This window comes from Pinus tabuliformis, chromosome 8, assembly GCF_031772625.1.
Source record: "Pinus tabuliformis cultivar Carrire ecotype Pingquan chromosome 8, CPIR1, whole genome shotgun sequence".
Classification (NCBI taxonomy): Eukaryota; Viridiplantae; Streptophyta; class Pinopsida; order Pinales; family Pinaceae; genus Pinus; species Pinus tabuliformis.
In genome coordinates, this window is record NC_142294.1 from 2060032072 (window position 1) to 2060059272 (window position 27201).

Sequence of the window (27201 nt, forward strand, 5' to 3'; positions counted from 1 at the left end):
TGGCTGAAAAGTACATTATTAGTCAAGGCTGGTTCAAAAAGAAAGTCGCTGTTTACTCAAAATATCAATTCACTGTCAACCCCACTAATCATATAACGTGTCAATTTGAGATCAACCAGCCCACAAGCCTGACAAAAAATGTGTGAATTGTACCTGCCCACCTGCAACTTATATTGGATTTGGATTATTATCATTTTTTTCCTTCTATGTCAATTCAAAGTTTGGATGTCAGAGAGAATCTAACTTTTCCTAGGCTGTCATAGCTATGCTGATTCTACATTGGATAGATATTTGTATTGGAACATATAAGACCACAGGATTCAAGATACACAAAGAACTTGAACATCCAGCAAAAAATTACAAATTCAGTATGCTAGACCATATGACGTTCAACAATTAACTTCAAAAATTATTAATTTCTCTAGTTGGACTTCTTAAAAAATGTATTCAATCAGTAGATCTCAACTTTTGATCTATTTCAGTATGTGCTATGGATTTTCAATACACAGGAACTTATGATAGCAGGACACAGGAAACCCTGCCATTCTTGGAAACAAAATACTATTATACAACAGCGACAGCAAGCCAGTAACCATAGGCTACTATAATATTGCCTCCTTATCTTTGGCCATCAAACCAGAGCTTGCAGTCCACACTCCGGTATGGTACAATATCAGATTCATGTAGAGGTGTAAATAAAATGAATAACGATCTACATGTTCCTCAAAAGTAAGGAGAAAAATAGCTATCCATGAAAGAGTCTCATAATTTCCGTACAACAGTACAGAAGCTCCGGTTCTAGTGAAAGATCAGCTCTACTTCCATTGAGTGACAAAAAATATCAACATCCTTCGACCTGAGAAAATTGTGAAATCAAAAAACATGTAAATTTTCATGTTTTGTTGAGACGATAATCAAGTAACAATGTGAAAATTATGTAAAGAGTATAAAACAACATGAAGATTAAACCAACAAATTGACATGCCAAGAAATTAATATAACAAGAATGTGTTAATTCTTGCTCAAGCCTAGTTGGGATGCTACTAAAGCATGGCTTTCCTGTCAAATAGCTTGCTGACGAAAAAAGTTATTGTCTAAAGACCACCCCTTTTAGGTACAAATCTTTCAAGATTATTCGAGTTAAAAGGTCTTGCCCATCTCATCTGTTTAGATCTGTTCACACAAGCCATCAATCTACTTAACTAAATATACATGGATCTTTCTACATTAGCACTATGATATCGAATAACTCTCATTTACCAACTTGAAATTTTTAAGCTAGCTAGTTTACATTATTGAATTATTCCTATTGATTGTTATAGCACCAAGCCTCAAAAGTAAGCAATTTAAAAAAATAAATACTCAAAGACTTTGATGCTAGTTGGAACAATTCAATTCATTTCACAGCCCTCGTAAAAAAAGCAGAGCCACTCAAGTACTGACCACTCCTGGGAAAAGTAGCAGAGATAGAGTCAGAACAAGGAATAAAAATGTTTAAATGATCAGACCTATGGTTTATAATGAAACTATTGGGGATTTACACACACACATATACACCAAGAATGTGCTAATGCTTGCTCAAGCCTAGTTGGCATGGTACTAAAACATGGGTTTCCTGTCAAATAGCTTGCTGAATAAGAAAATTATTAACTAAAAGACCACCCACTTTAGCTACCAATTTTTCAAGATTATTTATTTGGATTAAAAGCTCTCAAACCTCTTATCTGTTTAGATCTGTTCACGGTTAATAATAAGCCATCAATCTACTTAACTGAATAAACATGGATCCTTCTACACCAGATCTATGATGTTGAACAACTCTAATTTACCGAATTGAATGTTTTTAGCTAGCGTACATTATTTCTATTGATGTACACAATTTAAGAACATAAATGACATGGAAGACATTGGCATTAGTTGGAACAACTCAATTCATTTCACATGCAAAAAAACAGTGCTTACCATTTTTTTTAAATGCAGAGACACTCAAGAACTAACCACTCTTGCAAACAGTAGCAGAGATGGAGCCAGAACCAGGAATAAAAATTGTTCAAACGATCATCTAATGTTTTATAAAACTATTGGGGACATGTACATTAATATATATGTAAATTCCCTTAACAATACCACTGGAGCCCTAAGTCACCTTGTTTGAGTTCAAGTTCGAATTCAGCAATCTCGAAATTCAACAAAAATTTTACAGTAATAATTTTGGTAATAAAATTCATCATTTAGTTTGATGGGCTGTAAAATTTGAAAATTTGAAAATTTATATAATAAATATGCAATACAATCATTAAACAATACTGCTACATCTCAAAGCAGTCGACACTGTAATCTGGAACTATTCAAAAAGTGGTTTCATCGTACTGAGACTGGGGTGCAGAAGGAATAATGTGTGGCACCGAGTGGGAGGAAAGATATACAGAGGGAGGATTATTGTGACACAGCTGGAAGACTTTTTAGGGTTTATTTATTTTTTAACTTTTAACTAAAAAAGGAATTTGAATCTAATGTCAACAAATTTAGACAAACACTGGTGAATATAAGACAGAATCTGTTCAAATTTGAACCCAATTTTAAACTCGCCTTGAAATTAGCCAGAATGAAAAAAAATTGTTCAGACTAGCTTGAAGTTCAGCAAATTTCAAATTTCAACCTTGAAATTTGCTAAACCCAGTGACTATGTTGGGGTCTTAACTGGTTGGTTAAGAGGGAGTGCTGATATTCCCCCCAACAATGTGGTACGTTTGTTCCATGAAATGGTGGGGTCATCATGGCCACTAAGTCGGGCCAAGCATCACATTTTCCATTCAGTACAACATGTTGTCCCTTCTCTTGATAGGTGGTAGATGCTCAACACTTGAAATATAAGAAATTACCTTAACAACCACATACAGTAGGATGAAGTTGCTGATCAAAGTTACAAAACATGCCATGGTACCAGATATATATAGTCGTGCATAATTAATAGACGGTTGATTTAATGTGGCAGAAACCCCATGATGTATATCCGAAAATGAACTTAGAAGTGTGATCAAAATTACAAAAAATGAACATGTGGCTACTGATCAAAACTTTAACAGTATTACCATTGACCAAGGCCTAGCATTGCTGTTGGAAAGAGTGAAACGTGAAACCACTATAAAAGGCAATTGAGTCAAAAGGGGCTTGCCCAGGTAAGTGAACGCAGAGTGTTGTTATAGCCACTATCAAAGTTTGATTCCCCACAGTAGCAAACCTCAGGTGCCAGTAGCAAACCTCAAATAGTGAAAACCATCATGGATATTAAGCCAGGCTATAGAAGTCACATGCCATTAGTGCCGAGCAGTGTCCCTCCTGATAGGAGACAGATACTTGGCACATTAAAGTCTAAATGAAGCATCCTAAAGACATTTTATAATAGATTAACAAATTTGACGTTAGAATAAAAAAATGTGTAGAATTATTATAGTTTAAAAGGTCGTGGGAAGATAAATCACCTAAAGGTAACAGAAAACAAAATGTGAAGAAGAACCCATGGTCCAAATGACCATATATTACCTCCAGTGGATTGTAGTATAACAATATTAGATGGTATATTGTTCATTTCATAGCCAACTGTAATTGGAATAGTTCCTACTCAACACATGCAGAACCCCTGTTTGTTGTAATGAATGGGCCATTTTGATTCTAGCGTATATATCCTATCTATATTGACCCAAGATTGGAATACTGAACAAAAAAGGAGAATGGTATGAGAAACAAGGATAGAGAATTTTGGGAGATAACAGTGTAATGCAGAATCCCTGTTTGTTGTAATGAACTGGCCATTTTGATTCCAGCGTATACATCCTATATATTGACCCAAGATTGGAATACTGAACAAAAAAGGATAATGGTATAAGAAACAAGGATAGAGAATTTTGGGAGATAACAGTGTAAATCTCATCTCCCAGATGCCCCCCATCAATGTATATTATGTATATACAGTTGATCAGCACCACTCTAATATAGTGACAAGATAGGAACCAGAACAAGAATGGGAATGAGAACGGGCTCGTAGATCAACCACAAAAATTTTGGTGCACCTTAATATCTTGTAACTTGTCCTGTCCCTTTCCGAGTGATCACTACATGGGAAATGACTGATTAAATTAGATTAATATATGGTTATGTGAACAGGGTGAACTTTATAAAGTCACATTATTGTGCATTTATTTGCCCATGGTATCGATACCCGGTATTGGCACCCATGGAATACTTACCCATGGTATTGGGATGAACAAAAATTATAAAAGGGAGCTCAAGATCATTCTTTAAGCATATTGATGGATGATTTCTCTTATTTGATTTTGAGCCTTTGTGGCTAAATAAGGGGTAAAACCTGTTGATTTTTGGGTAGCATCGGATGTGCTCTAGCTCCGAAATGGAGGCGCTAGAACACACAAGATCTCCAAGACCCAGAAATCGTTTGGAGAAATTCCACCCGGAGTGCGTGTTATTCAAATAATTATAAAACATAGGAAATTAAATAGAAAGTAAATTAATGTAAATATGGGTGAGAAGCTTATAAGTGACGAAGATCAAGTCTAATTTAATCTTAGCCATTGATTAGATATTAGATCACAGTCATTGATTTCTCAACAAGAAAAGTATAAAGGAAGGCTTGGGGTCAATTGGAGAATGCACACAGGGAGAGCAGCACTTGAGCTAAATCGAAATTTTGGGGCGTGGTTTGCTGAAAATTTCGAAGTAAGCTTCTAGTGTAGAGAGGGGCAGTTCGGCAACGGGACTTTTGTCCAAGGCCGAGAATACATAACAAAGAGGCAGTGCAGAACCAGAGAGAGACACCGCAGCTCGAGGAGGGTGACGCAGAGGCTAGAGGGCTGATGCAGTCATCTAGAGGCAGCGTTGGGTTTCTGTGAGGCAAATCGAGCATCAATTCAGCAGATCAATTTCTGAGCCAGGAAGGCTCACAGGGAGGGTGACGGAGTTCCAACGCAGAGCTTGGAGCAGCCATCAATGCCTAGCACTGGGGACAACGCAGTCACCCATGGAGTGTGTTCATCTGTCTCCGGATAGAGTTACTTCTGTCGGGTTTATTTTCTGTTGGGTTAGCCGGATTTGGCACCCTAGTTGTATTCAAAAATCTGCTTAACAATAAAACCCTCATATCTGTTGCAATGGTTTTCCGACGCTGGGTTTTTCCTGAGACGTTTAGTCCAAAAATAAGTGTGTCCTTTGTGTGGTTGTCTCATCTATTTTTCAGTACTTGATCTGTATATTGGTGTAGGTTGCAGTGTATTTGCATTAATATTTTTTGAATATTTCTGAAAATAACTTGTTAAAATGGAGAACACAAGTAGGTAATGCAAATCAGTTTACTGCAGTAGGATTTCTAGTTTGTTAGATTCAGAAATTTTCACATCGTATCAAAGCAATTGCAGATCAAGGAGGACTTAAGCCATCAGTGAAGGGACAGAGGAAAATCAGTGTGACAGACAGCGCAAATTTCATCTAGAGTTGCTGGTGCGGTGCTGATTTTGTTGGTGCAGAACAGTACCTAGTGGGGCAGAAGCAAAGTAGAGGGAATCAATTCCTCAAAAGATTTTTTGCCAAAAAATCTAGATCCAGTGCTAAGCAGCAGCAAAGAGAGATCAGAGAAGGGTCGTTCGATAGTGATTGGCAGAAGGATTTCCGTGAAGGAAATCGAAATTCAGAGGGAGCTTGTTCCTTAGAGGATTTCTAGCGCCAAAGAAATCCAGATCCGAGTTTTGTTGGGGCAGTAGCGAAAGAGGGAGAAGAGAACCAGTTCGACATTCATTTGAGCAGAGATGGTCGTTAACGGACTGAGGGATCAGGACAAGTTGGATGGAGCATCCAACTTCGTCATCTGGAAGGCCAGGATCCTGGCAGTTTTGGATAAAAATCACATCAAGGATTATGCCTTGAGGACGGTTGTTGTTCCGGTTGATGTTGATCCTCTCAAGAAGTACAAGGAGGCTCAAGCAAAAGCGAAGTGCATGATCTTAGACGGGGTCAAGGATCATGTGATCCCACATATTGCTGAGAAGGACACAACAAGGGAAATGTGGGAGGCCTTGACCACATTGTACGAGGGAACTTCCTTTCGGCGAAAGATGTTGCTTGAGAGTTAGCTGAGACAGTTTCAAATGCAGAAGGGAGAAGAAACCGATCCCTTCCTTCTCAGGTTGCAAAGGAGCCGTGACAAACTAACTTCCGTAGGGGCTACACCAGATCCTGAATTTATGGTCGGGACTGCCCTGAATGCAGTCACTGAAGAGGGAAAATTTGTCCAAAGCATCTTGGGCAATGCTTCTCTTCTCAATTGGGAGGAGATGTGGGCAGCTCTTCGACAAGAAGAGACCAGACGATGGACAAAGGCGGGAAGCAGCAGCAAAGCGGTCAGAATCAAGGAGGAAGAGGAGGATGCGTCTCTCGCATCAGTGGGACAACAAGGGCAGCAGAAAAGAAAGAAAAAGGACATATCCAAAGTCAGATGCTTCAGATGTGGAGAAATGGGTCATTTCGCCACACAGTGCCCTCAAAAGAAGAGAAGTCTGACTCAAAGGTTGTTCTAGCGCAAGCTGACAAAGAGGACGATAATGATTGCACCATGAGTGCTCATGCACCTCTAGAGAAGAGGTGGGGTGATATTGAGTTGTAGTCGAGGAGGACTACATAAAAGGGGCAGGATCCTTGAGGTGCCCAAACTCTTGGATCACGTACAGCTATGGGAGCCCTTAATGACAGAAGCAGAATGACGGGAGTCAGTTGGTGTGAGGGATGATGGAGCAACAATGGCAGAGCTAGAGCGCCAAAGTCTGAAGCAGTGCAATGGAGAGTTGCGGCAATGCAGAAGGCACTGAGCAGATACAACAACAACACAGTAGCATCAGAGGATCAGCACAGATTAGCAACAGAGGCAGCTTTAGTGTCAAGGGGCATCCAAACTAACCAGCGTGTCAGCGTTTGGGTGGCTTTTCAGTTGCTTAATTCTCAGCGACTAAGTTGCAGTGCAGCAGTTAGCAGTGGCAGTGCTATGGGCAGCATAATGAAGCATATTGAGAGGGAGTTGCAATACAGATACAGTAGTGACAGTGGCAATGTCATGAGCAGCAGTACAGATTGCAGCAGCGCAGTGGATGAAGGGCAGCAAGTCGAGCATCAACAGCGCAGAGGACCGATGATGTGGATCAGTGTGATACTTCTGCTGGGAAGTATTGCTAGAGCACATTTCTCGCTAAGAGGGAGTGTTGATTTTTGGCTAGCATCGGATGTGCTCTAGCTCCGAAATTTTGTGGAGGGGCTAGAACACATGTGATCCAGGTGGATGTTGGTGGCCACCCACCTATCCCACTTGGACCCCCACAACTGTCTCTTTCAGTTTTTCAATTTTCATAATTATAGCACAGTTTACTATTTTTAGCAGTTTTTCGGGTCCTGAACTTCCGGAGCCGTTTTGAGGCCCTAAACGACGTCTTTTGGGAAATCTGGGAGCAACATGCGTCGATGGACCGATGTTGCTCTTCCCGAAGTTGTAGTGCTCGGATAGATCTTTCTAACGAGCTATTGTACGCGTCAAATGAAGAGTGGGCGCCAAAGTTACGACCCAAGGAAGTTGATGTGCCAACTTACCCAAAACAAGGCCCACAATTTGGCATTTCATCTTCTAGGGTTAGGTTTTGGGATGTTAAGGGTTTTCCATTGTTTCTCAACAATAAATAGGCCTTCGAGTCCCATTGTAACACAGTTCAGAGGCATGTAGCCGCCACATCTCTTCTCAGAGATAAGCTACCATCGCCCTAGCTAGTGTATTTCCATTTCTGTTTGTAAGCATATTTCAGTATTTTACATTAATGAAATGAAGTATTATTTTCGCCGCATCTCTGTGTTTATGGTTATCTCTGTAATTTGTTGCATTCCTATTTAAATCCGGATCAGTGGTATTAGAGCAGTCTGCTTTTTCTCTGTTTTTCTTTGCATGTCCCCAACGAGGTCAGGATATAAGGAGTCAGGGCTTGAACTGGTCGAACCTTTGCAAGACCAGCCTCGCAAATCCCGACGGCCTCCCATGGCAGATGAAAAGAAAGATGAAGAGGCAGGAGATCCTATCAAAATCTTGCTCGAAGAAGCCCTCGAGCAACAAAGGAACGTGATGATGGGCAGCTTTGCCAAGATCCTTCAGCGGCTACCTAGGGGCGACGCATTGGCTTCCAACAGCTACGCTGGAAATGCCACACTGTTTAAGGTACAAGTTAATTTTGAAATCCCCATATTCGAGGGTCAGATAAACACAAATGCCGTAGATAAATGGTTAAATCTGCTAGAGGGTTATTTTTCTGTTCATGAATTTTCGAGTCAGGAAAAGATTGTTTTCGCTCTTCTCAAAGCAGCCCCCCACGTCAAGGACTGGTGGGAAACCTATTGCAAGCATAAGGATGAAAGTACGGACTCACTGTTCACAGCCGCACCCACCTGGAATTCCTTCCGGGATGCCATCAAGGAGCAGTGCTACCCTGTCAAAAGCTTTGAAGACAAATACATAAAGTGGACCACGCTGCGGCAAGGACAGGACCAAGATGTGCCGAAGTTCACAAACATTTTTCATACCCTTTGCACACAGTTGGGTATCAAAGATTCTGAGCTACATCTAATACTCAAATACCGCGACTACCTACATAGATACATCCAGGAAGAGATGAAGTTTCTGAACATCTCCTTACTCGGCACAGCGTACCGATACGCTGTCAAAATCGAGCAAAAGTTCAAACAAAAGAAGAGAGACTTTAGATCTACAAATCCGAAGACCAAAGGACAAAGCTAAGGCGGGGTGACCCAAGACAACCCGTCGAAGCTGCAAGAAAAGAACAACACCACGAAATCGAAGAAGGACACAGGAAAGTGGTGTGAGTTCCACAAGAGTCCCACTCATAACACAAGTGAGTGTCGGACCAAGCAGTCGTTGGTGGCCGAGTTGAAGGCTTCCGAATCAGATGCATGTTCCGACCTTGAGTCAGAACCCGACAAGGGGAATGGCAAAGGGAAGCAGATCATTGATGTAGAGCCCAGTGCCACTGTTGCCACTGCCAAGATCCAGAAGAATGAGCCCGCAGATCCAGAGGAGGGGGAGCATCTTTTCCACTCACAAATGTGAGTGGAGGGTTCACTGCTACAATTCATTGTTGACAGTGGGCGCTAGAAGAACCTCATTTCAGCAGAGGTCGTGAAACGGTTAGGCCTACCGACTACACCACACCCACAGCTGTATAGTATCGGGTGGCTTCACAAAGGACGAGATCTCCGAGTCCGCCAGCAATGCCGCCTTTCCTACAGCATCAAGCCCTTCACAGATGAGGTATTATGTGATGTTACACCTATGGATGTTTGTGATGTATTATTAGGCCAGCCATACTTGTGGAGGCGACATGCTGTGTATGAGTCAAGGCCTCGCGTTGTTATTATTTATTTGGGTAACTCATTATACAGGATACCGGAAGTAGCCCCGCCTACCGCCACCTCTTTGATCGCTGCTAAGAAAGGCAGCAAGCTCATCTCACAGACTAGGAAATTTATTTTCTGTCTGAGTAAGGGGAAGATCATAGCCACATCCATGACCCCTACAAAGGGTTCCTCCACACAGCAGTAGAGGGATACGGTCATGAAAGAACACAACAACAACTTCTCCTCAACCACAGGGGTATCACACAAGCTTCAGGTGGGCAACAAATTCTGGTTGCATCTGCAGAAAGAACACCTTACAAGAGCCCATCAAAAGCTCTGACCTCGCCGACATGGTCCATTCCTTCGCCTGCACCAAGTGTTCAATGTGTACCACCCTCGACCATGCTTCCCACCATTACTGGACACGTCAGAGATTGCAGAACAGCTCACCAGGGACCAAGTTCAGCAGCAGCTTCCTCATCTCATGGAGGAACTCAGCGCAATGGGGACCATTGCTTCCTAAGGGGGGAGGGATGATTCAGGTGGATGTTGGTAGCCATCCACCTATCCCACTTGGACCCCCACAACTGTCTCTTTTAGTTTTTTAGTTTTCGTAATTGTAGCACAATTTACTATTTTTAGCAATTTTTCAGGTCCTGAACTTCCGGAGTTGTTTTGAGGCCCTAAACGACGTTTTTTGGGAAATCTGGGAGCAACATGCGTCCATGGACCGATGTTGTTCTTCCCAAAGTTGTAGTGCTCGAATAGATCTTTCTAACGAGCTATTGTACGCGTCAAACGAAGATCAGGCGCCAAAGTTACGACCCCGGGAAGTTGATGTACCAACTTACCCAAAACGGGGCCCACAATTTGGCGTTTCATCTTCTAGGGTTAAGTTTTGGGATGTTAAGGGTTTTCCATTGTTTCTCAACAATAAATAGGCCTTCGAGCCTCATTGTAACACAGTTCAGAGGCATGTAGCCGCCACATCTCTTCTCAGAGAAAAGCTACCATCACCCTAGCTCGTGTATTTCCATTTCTGTTTGTAAGCATATTTCAGTATTTTACATTAATGAAATGAAGTATTATTTCCGTTGCATCTCTGTGTTTATGGTTATCTCTGTAATTTGTTGCATTCCTGTTTAAATCCGGATCAACATGAGATCTCCAAGACCCAAAAATTGTTTGGAGAAATTTTACCCGGAGTGCATGTTATTCAAATAATTAATTATTTTTTATTGGTGCCTAAGTTAAAACTTAAGAAATTAAAATAATTAAAGTGAATTAATGTAAATAAATTAAAATAATTAAAGTGAATTAATGTAAATATGGGTGAGAAGCTTCTAAGTGAGGAGCATCAAGTATAATTTAATCTTAGCGATTGATTAGAGATTAGATCACAGTCGTTGATTTCCCAATAGGAAAAGTATAAAAGCTTGGGGTCAGTTGGAAAATACACACAGGGAGAGCAACACTTGAGCTAGATCGAAATTCTGGGGCATGGTTTGCTGAGAATTTCAGAGTAAGCTTCTAGTGCAGAGGGGTATTTCGGCAGCGAGACTTTTGTCCAAGGTCGAGACTACATAACAGAGAGGCAGTGCAGCAACAGAGAGAGACAACACAGCTCCAGGAGGGTGATGCAGAGGCTGGAGGGTTGACGCAGTCACTTAGAGGCAGCGCTAGGGTTTTTGTGAGGCAAATCGGGCATCATTTCAATAGATCGATTTCTGAGCTGGCAAGGCTCACTGGGAGGGTGACGCAACTCCTAGAAGAGGTGACATAGTTCCAGCGCAGAGCTTGGAGAAGCCATCGCTACCCAGCACTAGGGACAGCGCGGTCACCTGTGGGATTTGTTCATCCAGTTGCTGGATTCACCAAAATATCTGTCTCCGAATAGAGGTACTTCTGCGAGTTTATTCTCTGTTGAGTTAGCCGAATTTGGCACCCTAGTTGTATTCAAAATTTTGCTTAATAATAAAACCCTCATATCTGTTGCACCAGTTTTCCCACACTGGGTTTTTCTAGGGACGTTTAATCCAAAAATAAGCGTGTCCTTTGTGTAGTTGTCTCATTTTTTTTTAGTACTTGATCTGTATATTGGTGTAAGCTGCAGTGTATTTGCATTAATATTTTCTAAATATTTCTGAAAATAACTTGTTCAAATGAAGAACACAAGTAGGTAATGCAAATCAGTTCACTGCAGTAGGATTTATGGTTTGCTAGATTCAGAAATTTTCACAAAACCTTATCCCTAAGAAAAATTGGGTTCAGTGTTGAAACTATACACCCTAGCAAATTCAAGAAAAAATCATTATGGAATTCTCATTGGAGTGTGTTGATTGGCAAGATAGGTTTGCCAGAATTTTGGGGTTTTAATTTTGTCAAAAGATTCCATTTGTTTTGCAGGGCATATTTCATGAGGAGATCTCCATATTTACACTCATGGCATTAAGAAGAAATTTTATTGCAGGGGTTTCAATTAATTTTTTTTGGAGCCCAAATTCCATCAATAATAATTATTTATTTTGGCATGGTCACATACTTGCTGGGAAACCAAGTTATATTGTGAATTAGTGGAGGACATGTGCAGTCTGGAAGGGCCCAAATAAATCAGTGAGGAACCATATATTCCCTGGGTCGAATTTGCAATGGGAGAGCAGTGTTTACTGTTTATTCTTGAGAGACCAAATTATAGCTTGAAGCACAACTCATCCTGAGGACCATGTTCATGCCAGCAGATTCTTTTTTTCGGTGTCTTGATTGGTGGGCCAATTCTGTAAGTTGAAGGCCGAATTTATGTGGCAGGTCGCATGCTAAGTTGTGAGATCAATTCCTGAAGAAAGTTGTGGCTAATTCATCAAGGGAAGTGACTATATTTATATAACAGCCAAATCTGTTTGAAGAGGTTGTATACCATCCTGTAGGCTGATTTCTGTCATTTATTGGGAGGACTGATTTCTTCATGTGGATTGATGGGTGTTGGGGGCTGAGTATAGTTACATTTTGAGAGGGCTGAGTTCATCTCTGTGGCAGCTTAAGTAGAGTTGAAGCTCCAAGTATTTATTTTAACATAATTTAGTGAAGGGTTTGCACAGAGTTTGGAGGACTGTATCTCTTATAGACAGAAGCAATCTTCTTTAAACGCCTACAGCCCAGATCTTGCCACTTGCGAGGATATTAATCAAATGGGGGGCAAGACTCTGATCAGAGTGCAATCATTGAAAGGGCCGTGAGTACTCTGGGCTGCTATCATCTGTACCAGCGCTAAACTTGCATCAGGTAATGAGAGGGCTACAACAGTGATAATTTCACATCAGTTTCCTACAGTCACACTGCCAGGTTCCAAACTGGTCTTGTATGCCAATATTGATGACAGTTAATTGGCTAATGTTTTTACCCCTTTGTTGCTGTCATATGAATAAGATTTTACTCCTATATGTCTTTTAAGTTTTTACTAATGATGCTGATATATTAATTGCATGATAATTGAGATAATGATTCTATGCCATCAACCACAAGATTACCTGTAAGATTCATGCATAGAAACTGTTTGTCAAAATGCTCCAACCAGCAGTTAATGTGTTGTACAAGGCAAATTGGCAAACTAAGGAATATCATAATGGCTGATTGGTAAAATCCTAGTAAGGGACATTACATAACTTATAGGGAATGGTAGACATTACAGGGAATGATCTACAAGGGTCCTGCTACTGACAGTAGAAACCAGGCAAACTTGGGAACACCCATATATCTTCTCAGCAAACCCAACCATTGAATTTCTATTTTCTTATCACCATTCTGTAGTGTATATAAATCAAAGAAAAATTATTGAAAGGACCAACCGTAGGTGGCAAAACCCTAAAGAACAAAGAAATCAAATAAAACTACGTTTGAGATATTTGCTACCAGACCTGCACACTGAGAAACAGCTGCATTTACTGAAAGCTAAATGAAATTCAGTTGGATGATAAGAATGAAACAGCTATATGCTATCAAAGGAGAAACTTTATTACCTTGTTGATTCTGTTACTTCTACAGCGAATCAGCCCACTCATTGATGCCTTCATAGGCAGTCCTTAATGGCTATTAGCCAAGCTATCCAGATTCAAGACAGTATGAAACATCAAACAGTTCTCCAAAATTCCTTCGTTAGGCTAGTGCTTAGGTACACACTGGAAGCTTGAATCTCTTTTTCAAGCTCTTTTTCTTAATGAAGTCGTGTGGCCTGCTTCCTATTTGTAGTTGGCATTTAGAGAGTTTATAGATCCCCTCAGTTGCCATACAAGCATTGCAAGCACCACAAGCAAAGTTATGATTAGAGGCCTGGCTTCACAATTCTACAGACAAAAAGGTACAAGACGAGGGTGGAACCTCAAGCAAAAGAAACTCCATAAAGCAGCTAACAAAAGTTAAAACGGAATTGGTGAACTTTGCCAAGTGGCAATCCTCAAAACCACTTGTTCAATTGAAAATGAACCCATTCCCCTGGATATCTTAGAGACACAGAGGCCAATTCTACAAATATTGCCATTACAGTGCTCAGAAAACTACACTGAAGAAAACCAAAATATTCTATTGAAATATGGCATCTTTGCAAAATTTCAGGCTGGCTTGCAAAAGAAGAATCTTTGTTGCTGAATGGATAGGCTATAGGAAGTTGGAACTGCTTTAGAAGCATCTTTTCTGCCAAATGGTCCCAACAAATATGGTAGCAAAGGTGAATCCATGACACCTATCCTTAGAAGCAGGAAAGATGAATCCATGACACCTATACTAAGAAGCAGCAAAGGCGAATCTGCGACAACTATACTTACAAGTAGCAAAGGTGAATCCATGACACCTATTCTTAGAGGAAGCAATCACTGGAGGAATACTGAAAGGACATAATTTCAGCTTGAATTTTGGGACTGAAGGAAAAATTGGAAATAAAGACGTGAGATAAATCATAGAAAATATATCCAATATATCAAAAAGAAATTATTGCCAAACATTACACATTTATCAAACAATCTATGCATAGAATGGAAAAAAAAAATGGTCAAATTCAATTTCAGGGCTCTTGACACAGTTATTTTTCCCCGCAGAGATAAACCCGTAATTTCATTCATAGAAATGAGTGAAAATTACATTCCTTCAATACACATGGTGTGTATTCATATAGCAAAGAAGACCAAAAAGGAAATGCAGCTATGAGAGCTCATACAGGGCCGAGCTCCTTACACTAAGAGGCTCTTGACACAGTTACAGGGGTCTGAGAAATCAAAATCATCATGTCCAATCTATGCATTTGGAAAATAAGTAGGTTTCAAGACTCATTATGCTCACCTTATGCTTCTCACTCCTGCATGCCAGGAGCAGGACCATCTGATGGAGCTGCTGCTGTTGCAGCAAGTGCAGATTTCAACGCAGAATTTTTATTAGCAAGCTTTCGTTTACCCCTTTTCCCAGACAACAATCTAGCTATCTGTAATTGAGTTTTGGCTATGATCTCTGTGCGCTTGAGTTCCATCTCACCTCTCCTAACCTCTGTCTCTGCCCTCAAGCGTTCTGAGTCCTTGTACATCTCCATCTTTGCCTGCTCAAGCTTGAGGATTGAATCAGCAAATGATCGAATGCTTTCTGCTACTTCACTGCTTGAATTCTTCCTGCGTTTTGATGATTGGCCCTTTCCTGAGCCCTCCCCCACATTTGCAACTTTGCTCCGAGGAGTACTGGTGTCACTGTCCAAAGCCACACTTTCTTTCCTATTTGGCAACGTGTTAGAACCATCTTCCTGGTTGCTGTCCTGCATCTGTCCCTCTGGTTCCACTACTGTCAAAATGTTCAGATTCCCTTCAACGAATTCTCCCGGATTAGGTTGGATCTCTTGTACTCTCTTAAAGACCACCATCTCTGAATCTCCAATTTCCACCTTAGGCAAGGCTTGCAGTCCCAGATCGGTGAGTGCCGGCTGTCCACCCGTATCAACACACACCCCACCAGGCCTGGCTTGGGGCATAGTCGAGCATCTTAACAACCCATCCATCCTTGAAAAGAAGGGCCAGGAAGAAGGTCCAGAACCGGGATTGCATGTACTCGCAGCTTCAGACCGATATCTCTTCTTCATAGACTCGATCTTGTTTTTACATTGTGACTGTGTCTTGTGTGATTTGATTCCAGAACTACGAGTAGAAACTTGCTTTGCCACATCCTCCCAATCATTTCCTTTGAGCTTGGCCCGATTTCTGAGAAGCCATTTGGACTCGTACGCATCCAGAAGAGTACAAACTGCTTCTTCGCTCCATTCATCTCTTTTGGTCCGATCAGGGGTCTTGGAGAGACCATTTTCGCCTGTCTTCAAAAGTGACTGCTGTAACTGCTGATGTTGAATCTGTTGTTGTGGGACTTGAACACGTGGCAATGGTGCCTGCTGCTGCTGTTGATGCTGTGGCTGTTGATGCTGTGGCTGTTGATGCTGCAGCTGCTGTTGATGCTGCTGCTGCTGCTGCTGCTGCTGCTGCTGATTTCCAACCTGCTGCTTCTCCATTGAATCAAGATTACCCTTCAAGAATGGGCACTCACCTATGCTTTATTCCTGAGAATTCTCCCACCCCAAAAGTTGGTTTTCATTCTAACTCCTAATCATGGAAAGCAGCAGCCAGGAAATGCATTTTCCTACATTTTCCCTGATTTTCAAATTATAAATTCCTGAGAACATTGAGACTCTGCAACCCAAATATCAACCAGAAAAATAGAGATCACTTGCATTAGTTGGTAGACTGAGCTCAATACCAAAAGGTGAAATCGGGGTCTCATACAACAATAAACTAAAATGACAAATAGACAATCACCCTCGAGACAGATCAATGACAGAGATATAAACCTAACACTGGCAACATGCAGCTAAACTAGAGGCAAAAAACAAATTAACAGAAAACAGACAACCGCACATCTAGTCCTGCAATGAGAAGTGAATGAATATCAGAAGATTCAGACAAACACAGGGAGTACAGCCAAAAATATAGCTAAAAAGGCATCTACATTCAGATGGACATTTAATTTTATGCTAAAAGTGTGAATGGAAAGACAAACGTGTGACCAAACTGGAGATGGGCAGATTAAAATATGGCTAAAATTTAGTTAAATCGAAGATGGGTGAGACTATTTTATCACTTCAATTAACATGGACCAAAATTTGGAACTAAACCATGATGGCGAATATAGAACCCTCACTTACCAAATTAAATTAGGGCTTCTAATAAACAGTTAGCTGACAGATGAAAGTAAATTTACTAAAATTTAGGAGTAAATGGCTAAAATAGAGGGATTCGAGATGCGTAGTTAGATGCAAAAGTAAGACAACTTTAATAAAAATGTATGGCTAATCTGCAGAGGAATTTTGACGAGCAGCTAGTTGGGACACCGAATATATGAAAAATAATAATAAAAAGGCTGGTGGGTATCTCTACTATGAGACGAATTTCAACAAATAGCGCTCACAGATGCCAAACGCTCGAAAAATACTGGAGAAAAAATACGTCAGTAACGATGATCCATTGGGGATTTTTACCAGATATGGAGAACATTTAAGAGGAATTGGCTGCTGTCTACTGCATTAATCTATTGATAAATTCTGTCAAACAATTCGCAGACATGCCGAATATATGATTTCACAGAATAAATGGGTTAAAACATACCTGGCAGCAGAATAACAACAAGAGGGATCGATAAGGGTCCGGTCGCTTCAAAGGTACTGAGCGGATTTCGATGCGGGAACCTATAATCAGACCAATGAAGCATGGGCACTTGTTACCAAGGGTTTAATGGAAGTGAGTGAGTCCGGTTAGAACAAACGGCTAGGGTTAAGATTTCTCAACTTTGGTTGAGGATATGGGGAATGAATTAGGATTTTTGTTCCCACTTTTGATGTTCTGGTCAATACAAGTAAGCTGCAAGGTTCAATATGGAATATTGCAATAATTGCGATAAAAGGTAAGTAGATAAGTTTCATATATACTGAAAGATTAGTATTTTGGCGTAAACTGAAGTATATATTCTATCATGTTTCTGAAGTTTTTAGGACTTTAAATTTATGTTAAATTGGTAAATAGCGTATTATGATAGAAATGTTTTTTTAATTAAAATTTTTAAAAAATTGGTTAGGATAATAAATATTAATGGATAAGATTACATAATTGCAGTGTAATAGAGGTTTAAAAGATCCTCATAATAATTGTAGGATAAAAAAGTAGTTGTCTATAATGCAATTTTTTGGAAGTTTTTTGGTGGGTTTTTTTCGTTAAAATCTGGGAGTAATTTATTGGAATCGCAAGTTTGATAGCTAGTTTTTGCACAATCAAAGCGTCCCAGAGGTTTTTCAGGGTGCTGAATCCAAATATGCAATTAAAAAACCATTTTAACTGCAACAAATCAAGATTTAACCTCAATTTCTTCCGCCGAATTCCGTCACTAAAATCTCCAAAAAAATCACATTATAAATCACTCCAATAAAAAATAATAAATTTCAAACATTAATACAGATAATGTAATTTAATTCTTCATTGACTTTTAAGTCTTATCAATTTGATATAGTAATTCTATGTCATATCATAATTTTGAAATTCTAGGGGCCTACGTGACTTCCTCCTAAAGATAAACAATATTTCCTAGCATGCAACACCGGTATTCCACAAGCATCTAGTTTGTGGGTAACCCTTTAGCTGCTTACAACTATATTATGGTCTATGACATCATCACCCTTCTCCATTGGTTAGAAAAAGTGATTTAATCTTGAACCCACACTCTAGTGCCTTCACCTTACATTCCACCTATCACCCATTGTCCCTTTCCTAGTGCTGTCCTTAACTAAGTGGATTTCCACTTACCACTCCTTGTCTCTTTCTTACTTCTCTTTCTTGTACGTAACCTTAGTGCCTTACTTTGACCTCTCTACTACTTATTATTTTTAATAAATAATTTAATTCCATAAAAAATAAGTAATAAAGTTCGGTAATTTAATTAATTAAATAAAAATAATAAAATATATTTTTAATATTAACCAATTTAAATACAATTAATAATGTTGAATTTCAAATATCATATAAAAGCATTTTATTAAATTTTAATTATCAATATTTAATTATGTGATAGAATAAAAGCATTTTATTAAATTTTAATTATCTTAATATTTAATTATGTGATAGAATTAATTATGTGATAGAATAAAGTATAGGTTTAGAATGTTTTCAATAAAATAATGTTTTATATTTGAATAAAAAAAATTATTTCATAATCTATTTGTATGATGATGATGGTTAGATGTAATGTAATGTCTTATTTTATCTTAAAAATAAAATAATCTTATGTGAAAACGTGTTTACTCGATCAAAAAATAAAATAAAATAAAAAATAACTTTATGGTATTGACTCATGGTATGCATGTCGAATATAGTCTATTTAAAGGGTGAAATTAAACCAACCTAAATTCATCTTAACTTTGTATCTACCAAGTGTAAAGAGGGATCAAATCCCTTGAGATGCAAACGTCTTTTAGAGTGAAAATACATTTGATCTCTCTGATGCTTAGTAGATCCGTAGTTAAGATGGATATAAACTAGTTTTTGAAAAGTTACATTGTGTACATAAAATGAATAGTTGAATTTTTAACTTTTTCCTTCTTTGGGTGAAATGAAATATTGGGTAAAACATATTTACTAATATTTACGGTAAATATGTTTTGCCCAATATTTCTCAATCCTCATCTCATTTGTAAATATGTTTTACCCAATATTTTGTCTTACCTTCAATTTATTTGCCCCATCCTTACTTTTTGGTTAAAATATATTTATGGTAAATATGTTTTGCCCAATATTTCTTGAACCCCTCCCCACAGTTTGGATAAAACATATTTATTGTAAATATTGGCCCCACCCCATTCTATACTAGGGTTGGGGATTGGGGAAAACAACAAAGAAAACATAAAAAAATGTTTTTTATGTTTTCTCTATTATTTTCCTCACATGAGGAAATATTGAGAAAACATAATACTCTTATATATATTTTTAGGTGAGTGATGAAATTTTATAAGCACTTTTACATTTAAAATTTAATTTTTTGTTTTGTTTTGCTAAGATATGTGAGTCGTGAGATGACTAGCACATCTAACCTGTGTCTTGAGTAGTTGTGACCTAGGGGCATCTAAGTCGTCAAAATCACCAAGGGATCACACCCAACTTGACCCACACCAGCCCTTGGCATGGCTGGATTTTTGCCCATGACGTTGCGAACTAGTGGCCTTTACACCACAAAGTGTCTTAACAAAACACTATGTCACTTTCTGCTTTATGCCCCGTGGGTATTTAAAGTTTCAATTATATTAATGAAGACTTATTTGATAGATAGTATGGAGGTGAATTTTAATTTTTTACTTTTATTTTTTTCACATAAAATATACAAAATTCACAAAGTCAAGGCCCGACATGCCATAGGTGAAACCAAGCGCTCTTGATAGTCCAAAAAGGCTTGCCATATGGGAAACCAAGCTCTTTGATTATGAATATTTTATAAAGTCTAATAGTAAAATTGAAAACCTGCAGAAGAAGGGTTGTGCTTTTGGGGGGTTTTGAAGTTACCTCCTCCTTGCATTAGGTTTCTTTGAACCGGGAGTACCAACTAGGTTAGCCAAAGCAGGAGCAACTCTTATGGAATTAGAATTTGATTTTGTCAAGTACCCTTTGACGCCCTAAATCCTTCACACTTATTTGCTTTTTCAACTCCCTTTGCAGTTTGTTTAATCAAGATTTGAATATTGAAGACTCCCTTGACAAAAGCCTCAAATTTCCCCTTGAAAATTGAGAATTGTTGTTGTAAATCCACAACTCAAACCACTCTGGGGCGATGGCCAGAGCTACCATAGGTTTCATAATCCAATACATTTCAACCAATCTAAAATACCTTGTCCCAACCTTGAGCCTCCTTTATAATCCTTTTCACATTAGTGCCCTCCCATAACTATTGAACCTCCATATTTACATCCTCAATAGCATCCTTTCTCTTCATTGGGCATCAATATAATTATTGGCTTCATGCCTCATTTTGCGTGGGTCACTTAATACCACCCAGAACTTAGAGTCCAAGTTGTGCCTCAAGAGGCAAGGACCGACCTTTTTCCTTTGCCATTTTGTTTGCATGTTAGTGCCATTAAAGTTGAACTTGTAGTAAGAAGAAAACCAAATTTCCAATTCACCAATGCCATAGGACTCTTAATACCCGAGTCCAATCCCAGGGATATGCAAGAGCAAAGTGATGAGTCTAGAATCAGCTGCATCACAAAAGTAGAAAATTTAGAAGAATATTCAAAGAACAAAAATGTAGAGTCATGCCTTCAAAATAAGCCAACCACCCACTGAACAAGAAACCCAAAGACTACATCCACCCTCAAAAATGATGCCACACTCATGGCGAGTGTTTGCTTACGAGGCTAAAGCCATAATAATAATAAGAGGTTGGGGCCCTTTCCCCATGCCATTGCTCACGACACCAAATGAGTTGGCTTTCTTCCTAGCATATGCCATTATTGGCTATCACCCACATACTCAGGATTGGAGGTAGGGTTTTACTGCAACTAAATGGAGGTGATGGTTGAGGAAGCCTATACTATCCAAGCCCCTCAATCATTTGATGAACCCCTACCTTAACATCCGTGCCTACCACGTGCCTAGTCTCATCCACCCCCTCTATCTCATGCTTTAGGTCACATTCATGGCCTAATAACTCATTCAAAGAAATATGGAGGTGATGCTATCTTTTCATTGTTTTTTTTTGTAAGCTTGGCATGACCTTTTCATTCATTCATTTTCAAAAGCAAGTTACATCCATAATAGACATGTAGTGAACTCAACCCGCCCACTGGGAAACCAGGTTTGTTGGCCACTGAAACACATTATATCCCATCCAAAACCTCAAAAGTTTAAGCCTGTCAAACAAAGCCTTATATGACTGAATGTCTGGAAAACATCTATCACCTAAATAACTATAGTAAGAACTGCTAGCCGACATATACATCAAGAAAACTAGACAAAATAGAAACTGCCATATCCATACTAACAACTATTCATTAGAGGACTCCACAGGAGTCGAGTCCTTAGCACTGGAGCCTGGTAATTCTGACCGAGGAAGGCACGTGACGTGCTGCTAAATGTGCCAAAGAAGAATATTTTGCTGCTGGATTTGAAATTGAATAAGTTGAAATTCTTTCTAAATTTCCTGAAAACCTGGATCCGCTTTGACATAACCTGCAGGCGAGGTCATGATAACTTTGGCCACAATACTTTTTATCAGCCTGTATAGATGGACAGTTTACTTATATTGGGTGGTGCAATTGCGAGAATGTCCAAGATCGGGAACGAGGACGCTCCAATCTTCAATCTGCACCTCAACTTTCGCCCACTGATTTATTTATGTTTCCCACTATGAGATCATTTGTTTAACATGGGCTGGGGTTCCCGTGTTGTAGGCCTAAGCAACCTCACTGATATTTCAAACATCCGACTTACGACCACTTCTTCTCGGTGGCCGAGCGAGGAGGGACCCTTACTGCCGCAGCTCTCCCACTGATGTTTATGACCTCGACCCCCATTTCCGAATGAGCTAGTATCTGGGGTTGGCCGAGCTATTTAAATTCCCAACAAAAGAAGTGAACTGCAAACTGACACTCGAACAAAACATTAAATTTTAAATTATATGTTTATTTTTAAATAAATTTAAATATTTGATGAGTTAGATTTTTTTGAATAATTATTATAATTTTGTTACAAATAAATTATTAAAATTATTTTATTATTATTATTATTAGATGGGACCAGCCCGTGTTACAAACCTTAATTAATCAAGCAACTATTGATTACAATGATTTATGAATAATGATATTGTTAATCAAGGTTTAGTGTAGATATTTAGGTTGGAAATTGATTGTTGTATTAATGTGTTTGTACGTCGAGAGGACAAGTGTCCAGACCTCGGGCTTCTGTCCCGCGTTTGGCTAAACCCTAGGTATTGGGTTCTCCCAGTCATTTTCACTATGCGCTATTGTTTGTGAGCTCTACGACTCCATGAGGGTTTGGCACTGTTCTGCAACAATGTTTTCTTGCGTCGACTGTGGATTTTGTTGGTAAGTTACAGTTGTACATTAATATTGTTTTTCCTCTAGTCTATGCCCTTGCTAGTTTGGTTCTGCTAGTCTCTGGTCGAACTATGTGAGGTTTCCTTACTCTTTGGATGGCTCGACATTCACTGCTTCATTCTGGTTGCTCTTTGGTCCTTGATTTTATCTTACAGTTCTGCTGCCACTTGTATGGTTACATAATTTGTTGTTGGGTATGCATTTACTTGTGCTCAGGACTCAGCCTCAATGGGACCCTTCCATCCGGCGACTGTTTCCTCTAGCAAGGTAAGATGTCTCTCTCTGCTGAAGGTTATATTCCCAATTTTTATTTACACTAATAGTCTCAGCTCCTTGCGAGCAGGGTTCTTGTTCAATGAGGGCTGCAGTCAATGGTAATTCTACTTGGTCAGTTCTGCTATCGAGAGGGTGAGTTCGTCTGGCATGCACGTTCCCCTTCTTATCAGTTTTCACATTTGTTGTCTGGTTTCCAAACCCTCGAAGCTAACACATTGTCGTGCTCTCCTTGCAGGTCTCCGGTCTTCAGTTGGAGTAACCCTCGGCTCCTTCTTCGAATAGACCCAGTAGGATCTTTCCTTGTTGTCTCTATTTGGTCGAAGGGTTTCTGGTTGTGTTTCTATTGTGCTCGACTTGGTTCGGTTGCAATGCGTTCGATTGTGAACAAATCTAGTTTTCTGGTTCGTTGACTGTATAATGTGGATTCGGCCATGGGCTGTAAAGAACTTTGTTTTAAGGGTTTGAAACCCTAACCCTCGTCTTATCACTCTGTTTCTGAAGGAGGGTTTCCTCGCCTTCGAAACTGTTGGCTGTAGACTTGTATTCACGTGTTTGAAACCCCAATGTGGACTGTAATAATATTTGTGAAGGATTAATGAAAAGAAATTTGGTATTATCGTGCACAGGGTTACCTCTTGTTTATATTCGGTGTTGGAACTGTGTTTGTTGATAATGCTTTACTGTAGCGTATCTTCGTGCCTCTGTAGCCTCTTTAGCGTGCACAGGAACTATGTGCTTGTCCCCATTTGTATATCTATGTCTCGGCTTTAGTTATGCTTCTGCTTGACTTTATATTCGGGAACTTGCTTCTGTTCAGGAAGGAATTTGACAGATTGTCTGTCTGTTCTTATATTGTATGTAACAAAAATTAGATTGTAGGAGATACAGTAGTCAATTCAGATGGATTCAGGAAAATAGAATGAAAAGAAAATATCTCTGTTTCGTATTATTATTCTCTGTCCCGAAAAGAACGAACCCCGTCCATGCTGTGTACAATTGTTTTATAATTCCTTGCAATACAGTTAAGCAAATTGTTGGCAGTTGCTTGTTTAGTTATGCAGTTATCAACTATCTTGCTATTTGATTCTTTCGTTCTGTAAAATACAATGATAATATTTTCTTTCCTGTTACTTTGTTGTTGTTTTTTTTTAAGTAAACAACTAGAAAGTTAAACTACACAAGAGACCAGACAACCAGGTGTCTGCAACTGCTTCTACCTAATTGTACTATCCTTAACTACTCATTAATAGACAAAAACAAAACATAAAACAGGTTCCTAATATTGTCTTTAATTAACAAACACAAATGAAATTCAAATTGTTGATGACCCTCCTCCTCAGCTGAGACCAACACCTGGTCATGGCGCCCTTAGCTGGATGCTCCTGCATCAAGAAAGAAAAAGTTGGGCTCAAGAGAAAAATGTTCAAAGCATCACAATATGACCTACCAGGAAAGAGTGTTAAATTTAGGTTTCTAATGAAAGGTGTACACCAACAAATTTCTCCCACTCAAAGGAAGAAGAGGACTATTGGACTAGCGAGGGAAAGGACAGAGGACCAAAATACAAATTTATTGAAATGCTAGTGGTGTGGAGAGGAGCACCTGCTTCGTTACTGCCTGAATAAGTAACACAATAACAAGAACATTTTTTATGTTTAAGAGACTACCACAATGGATGAAACAACCAAGAGAATGTCTAAAGTTCATGTAACAACGGCAAATCCAATAGTGCAATGAAACACGTGCTAGGAGTTGGTAGGTGTATCTAGTTAAAGGGGAAACTTAGAGAATATGAGAAGGTTGAATCACATACCATTGATGGTAAAAGAAAAAAAAATAATAATAATAATAATAATAAATAAATAAAATAAAATTTAACAAATTGTGTGCATATGATGATGTGTTAAGTGCCCATGTTGAATTAACGTATAGGGCATATTTTGAATATTTAAAGATAAGTTAAAGTAGACTTGACTAGGTTGTACATTAAATCATGAAGTGACTTGAGCTTAGGAGTGCTTAATTGATTGTTGAAAAATATTGAAAATGAATGAAGGAGTAAAATGAAATTGGTTCCTAAACTAGAAATTATTAAGAGTGTATGCATTTAACTAATTTGATTAGTAGTTGATGTGTGAAGGAGATGGTGAAGTGGGAAAAGACATAGGTTACTGTCGGAAATTAATATTAATGATGTCTGAGGCAACACAAGTGCCTTCAATCATACAAATTACCTTGGGGGCAATGATAAGAGAATGAAAGGCTAAAGAAGGAGCTAGGTGGATTCCTTGAGAAAACATCAACAAAGAATAAATGGTAATGATAAACATGTAAGCCTAAAAATCAACTAGGATACATTAGTTGGTAAGTTGAAGGATTTAGGTCAAAATTCTTTCAAACCAAACTGTCATGATGAACAATAGTTAAATAAGTGATAAATGCATTTGCAAGTTAAATACAACTTAGGACTAGCAATGCATTCTTGTCATAGAATATTCAATGGAATATTATAGTGGTGTTGTTACATTAGATATGGCTATGATTTCTTAAAGATTTAGTGTATGTGTATTTGCTGCACTTAATGCATGCATGTGTTGTGTAGGACAATGTTTAGAGTGATTAAGTGTCATGAAAAAAATGATGGTCGATATTTAAAAAAAAACTAATGATTGCTGAAGTGAATGGTGTAAATCCTTCGCTCCCACAGAGAGTGAATTGGGGAAAATTGATTGCTAATAAATTATGAGATGACGATATAAATAAAGAGAGTGAATATGAAACTACTGGCCTTGAGCTAATTTAAACTATGGACATGAACAATATGATTTCCTAAGAAATCCTCGAAATAACTAAAAGGAATGCAAATGATTAAAGATGTGATGCTATGATGGGTTCCTTTCAATGAAAATATTATGCAATTGAACTGATTGAATGATTAATTGTGTGATGAATTCAATGTTAGTGGTCATTGTAAAATTATATTGAAAGGTTTATATGTATGAGACAACTAATATATTGTGGTTGAGTGTGAATGTAGAATTGCAAGTAAAACAATAATGAATATTGTTGGGAATCACGATTTTTGTTAGACCAAAACCCGCAGGTGTTATTCAACGATCGCATCACTAGAGATAAGGATCCATGAGAGGTGGTTAGTCCATGTCACGAAACACACGGGGAGCGTTGGTTTATCGAATGTCAAAAAAATATGGCATGGAATGTATGCCCATGATGAAAGCTAAAATATCACCACCTACAACTAGCCCAACGTTATGAGAAAAGTCTCATGTTTGTCAGACCAACTTCTGTATGAAGCAAGTTTGGAAAATAAAGAAAGCTCTAATTATTTTTTTTGTGAATATGTCTACAAGTGAACAAAGGAATCACTTAAGAAGGGTAAATCAAGGTTGAGACGCAGAGAACCTAGGAACAAAGTCACTTAAGTGATGTTGGGCTCAAGGACAAGTAAACTATGTTAGGAGCAAGTCAACAAAAAACCTTCACTGTAAGACTCCAACAATATCATCAATATTCCTATACAAAAAAACCTTAGTTAGGTCAATCGCCCAAGGAAGGGGATTGTTTAGACATTGAAATGGTGAGTACTTGCAAGGAAGGGAACACTTGTCACACACATACTAGATTATCAATGTGAATGGGTATGTCCAATGCAAGCAATGGGATAAACTATTACTTGTGGAAGACTAATGAAGTGAAGGGAAATTATGCAGATAAGTATTAAGTTGAAATTTCATTGTTGACATGCATGCTACCTAGTCAAAATTGAGATATTCCTATGAAAATTATTTAATGACTATATATGGAAAGTGGTCATAACACATCTAGTATGTTGGTTTGTTGATGTAGATACTAGATGGAACTTTGTAAGTCTAGAAGTGACTAGAAAATGAAGATAGATATCATTGTTGAAGCAACAAGAAAAGAAAAATATGGAAAATGATGTCCATGTGCAAGAGCAAGGAAGAATGGATGAAGAGGATCATGTTGCAGATGCAGATGAGGACACATAAAGGAAACTAGTGTAGTTGAAAGGTATTAGTCCATAAACTGTTGCAATGAACAAAAAAAACGCTTGAAATAGTGTGATGCTACTAAAGATAACACCTGAGAGTGTGTGAACATCGAGGATGATGTTCCTTTAAGGGGGATGGGATTGTAACATCCCTTTTTCTAATCCCCAAGTTTTGTAATGTAATTAAAGGATGATAATGCTTGAGGGTCAACATGGATATTTTCCAAGACTATATGATGTAAATATTTTGATTTAATAATAAAACAATTGAAGTTGAATAAGGACA

At 38.7% G+C, this 27201-nt stretch overlaps 1 protein-coding gene across 3 annotated transcripts; it reads right to left on the reverse strand.

Moving 5' to 3' along the window:
• Nucleotides 1-383: 383 nt before the first annotated feature.
• On the reverse strand, nucleotides 384-17322 carry LOC149244732 (uncharacterized). 3 transcript variants are annotated; one of them, XM_089374976.1, is made up of 3 exons: nucleotides 17124-17322; nucleotides 14773-16151; nucleotides 384-856 (listed from the first exon to the last, which is right to left on the reverse strand). In XM_089374976.1, the coding sequence occupies exon 2, from the start codon at nucleotides 15971-15973 to the stop codon at nucleotides 14783-14785; it is 1191 nt and encodes a 396-aa protein (XP_089231102.1). In that variant the 5' UTR covers nucleotides 15974-16151; nucleotides 17124-17322; the 3' UTR covers nucleotides 384-856; nucleotides 14773-14782. The 3 variants fall into 3 exon arrangements, with proteins under 3 accessions (XP_089231102.1, XP_089231104.1, XP_089231103.1); XM_089374978.1 differs by having other exon boundaries at nucleotides 16997-17125; XM_089374977.1 differs by lacking the exon at nucleotides 17124-17322 and having other exon boundaries at nucleotides 14773-16889.
• Between the last annotated feature and the right edge of the window lie 9879 nt (nucleotides 17323-27201).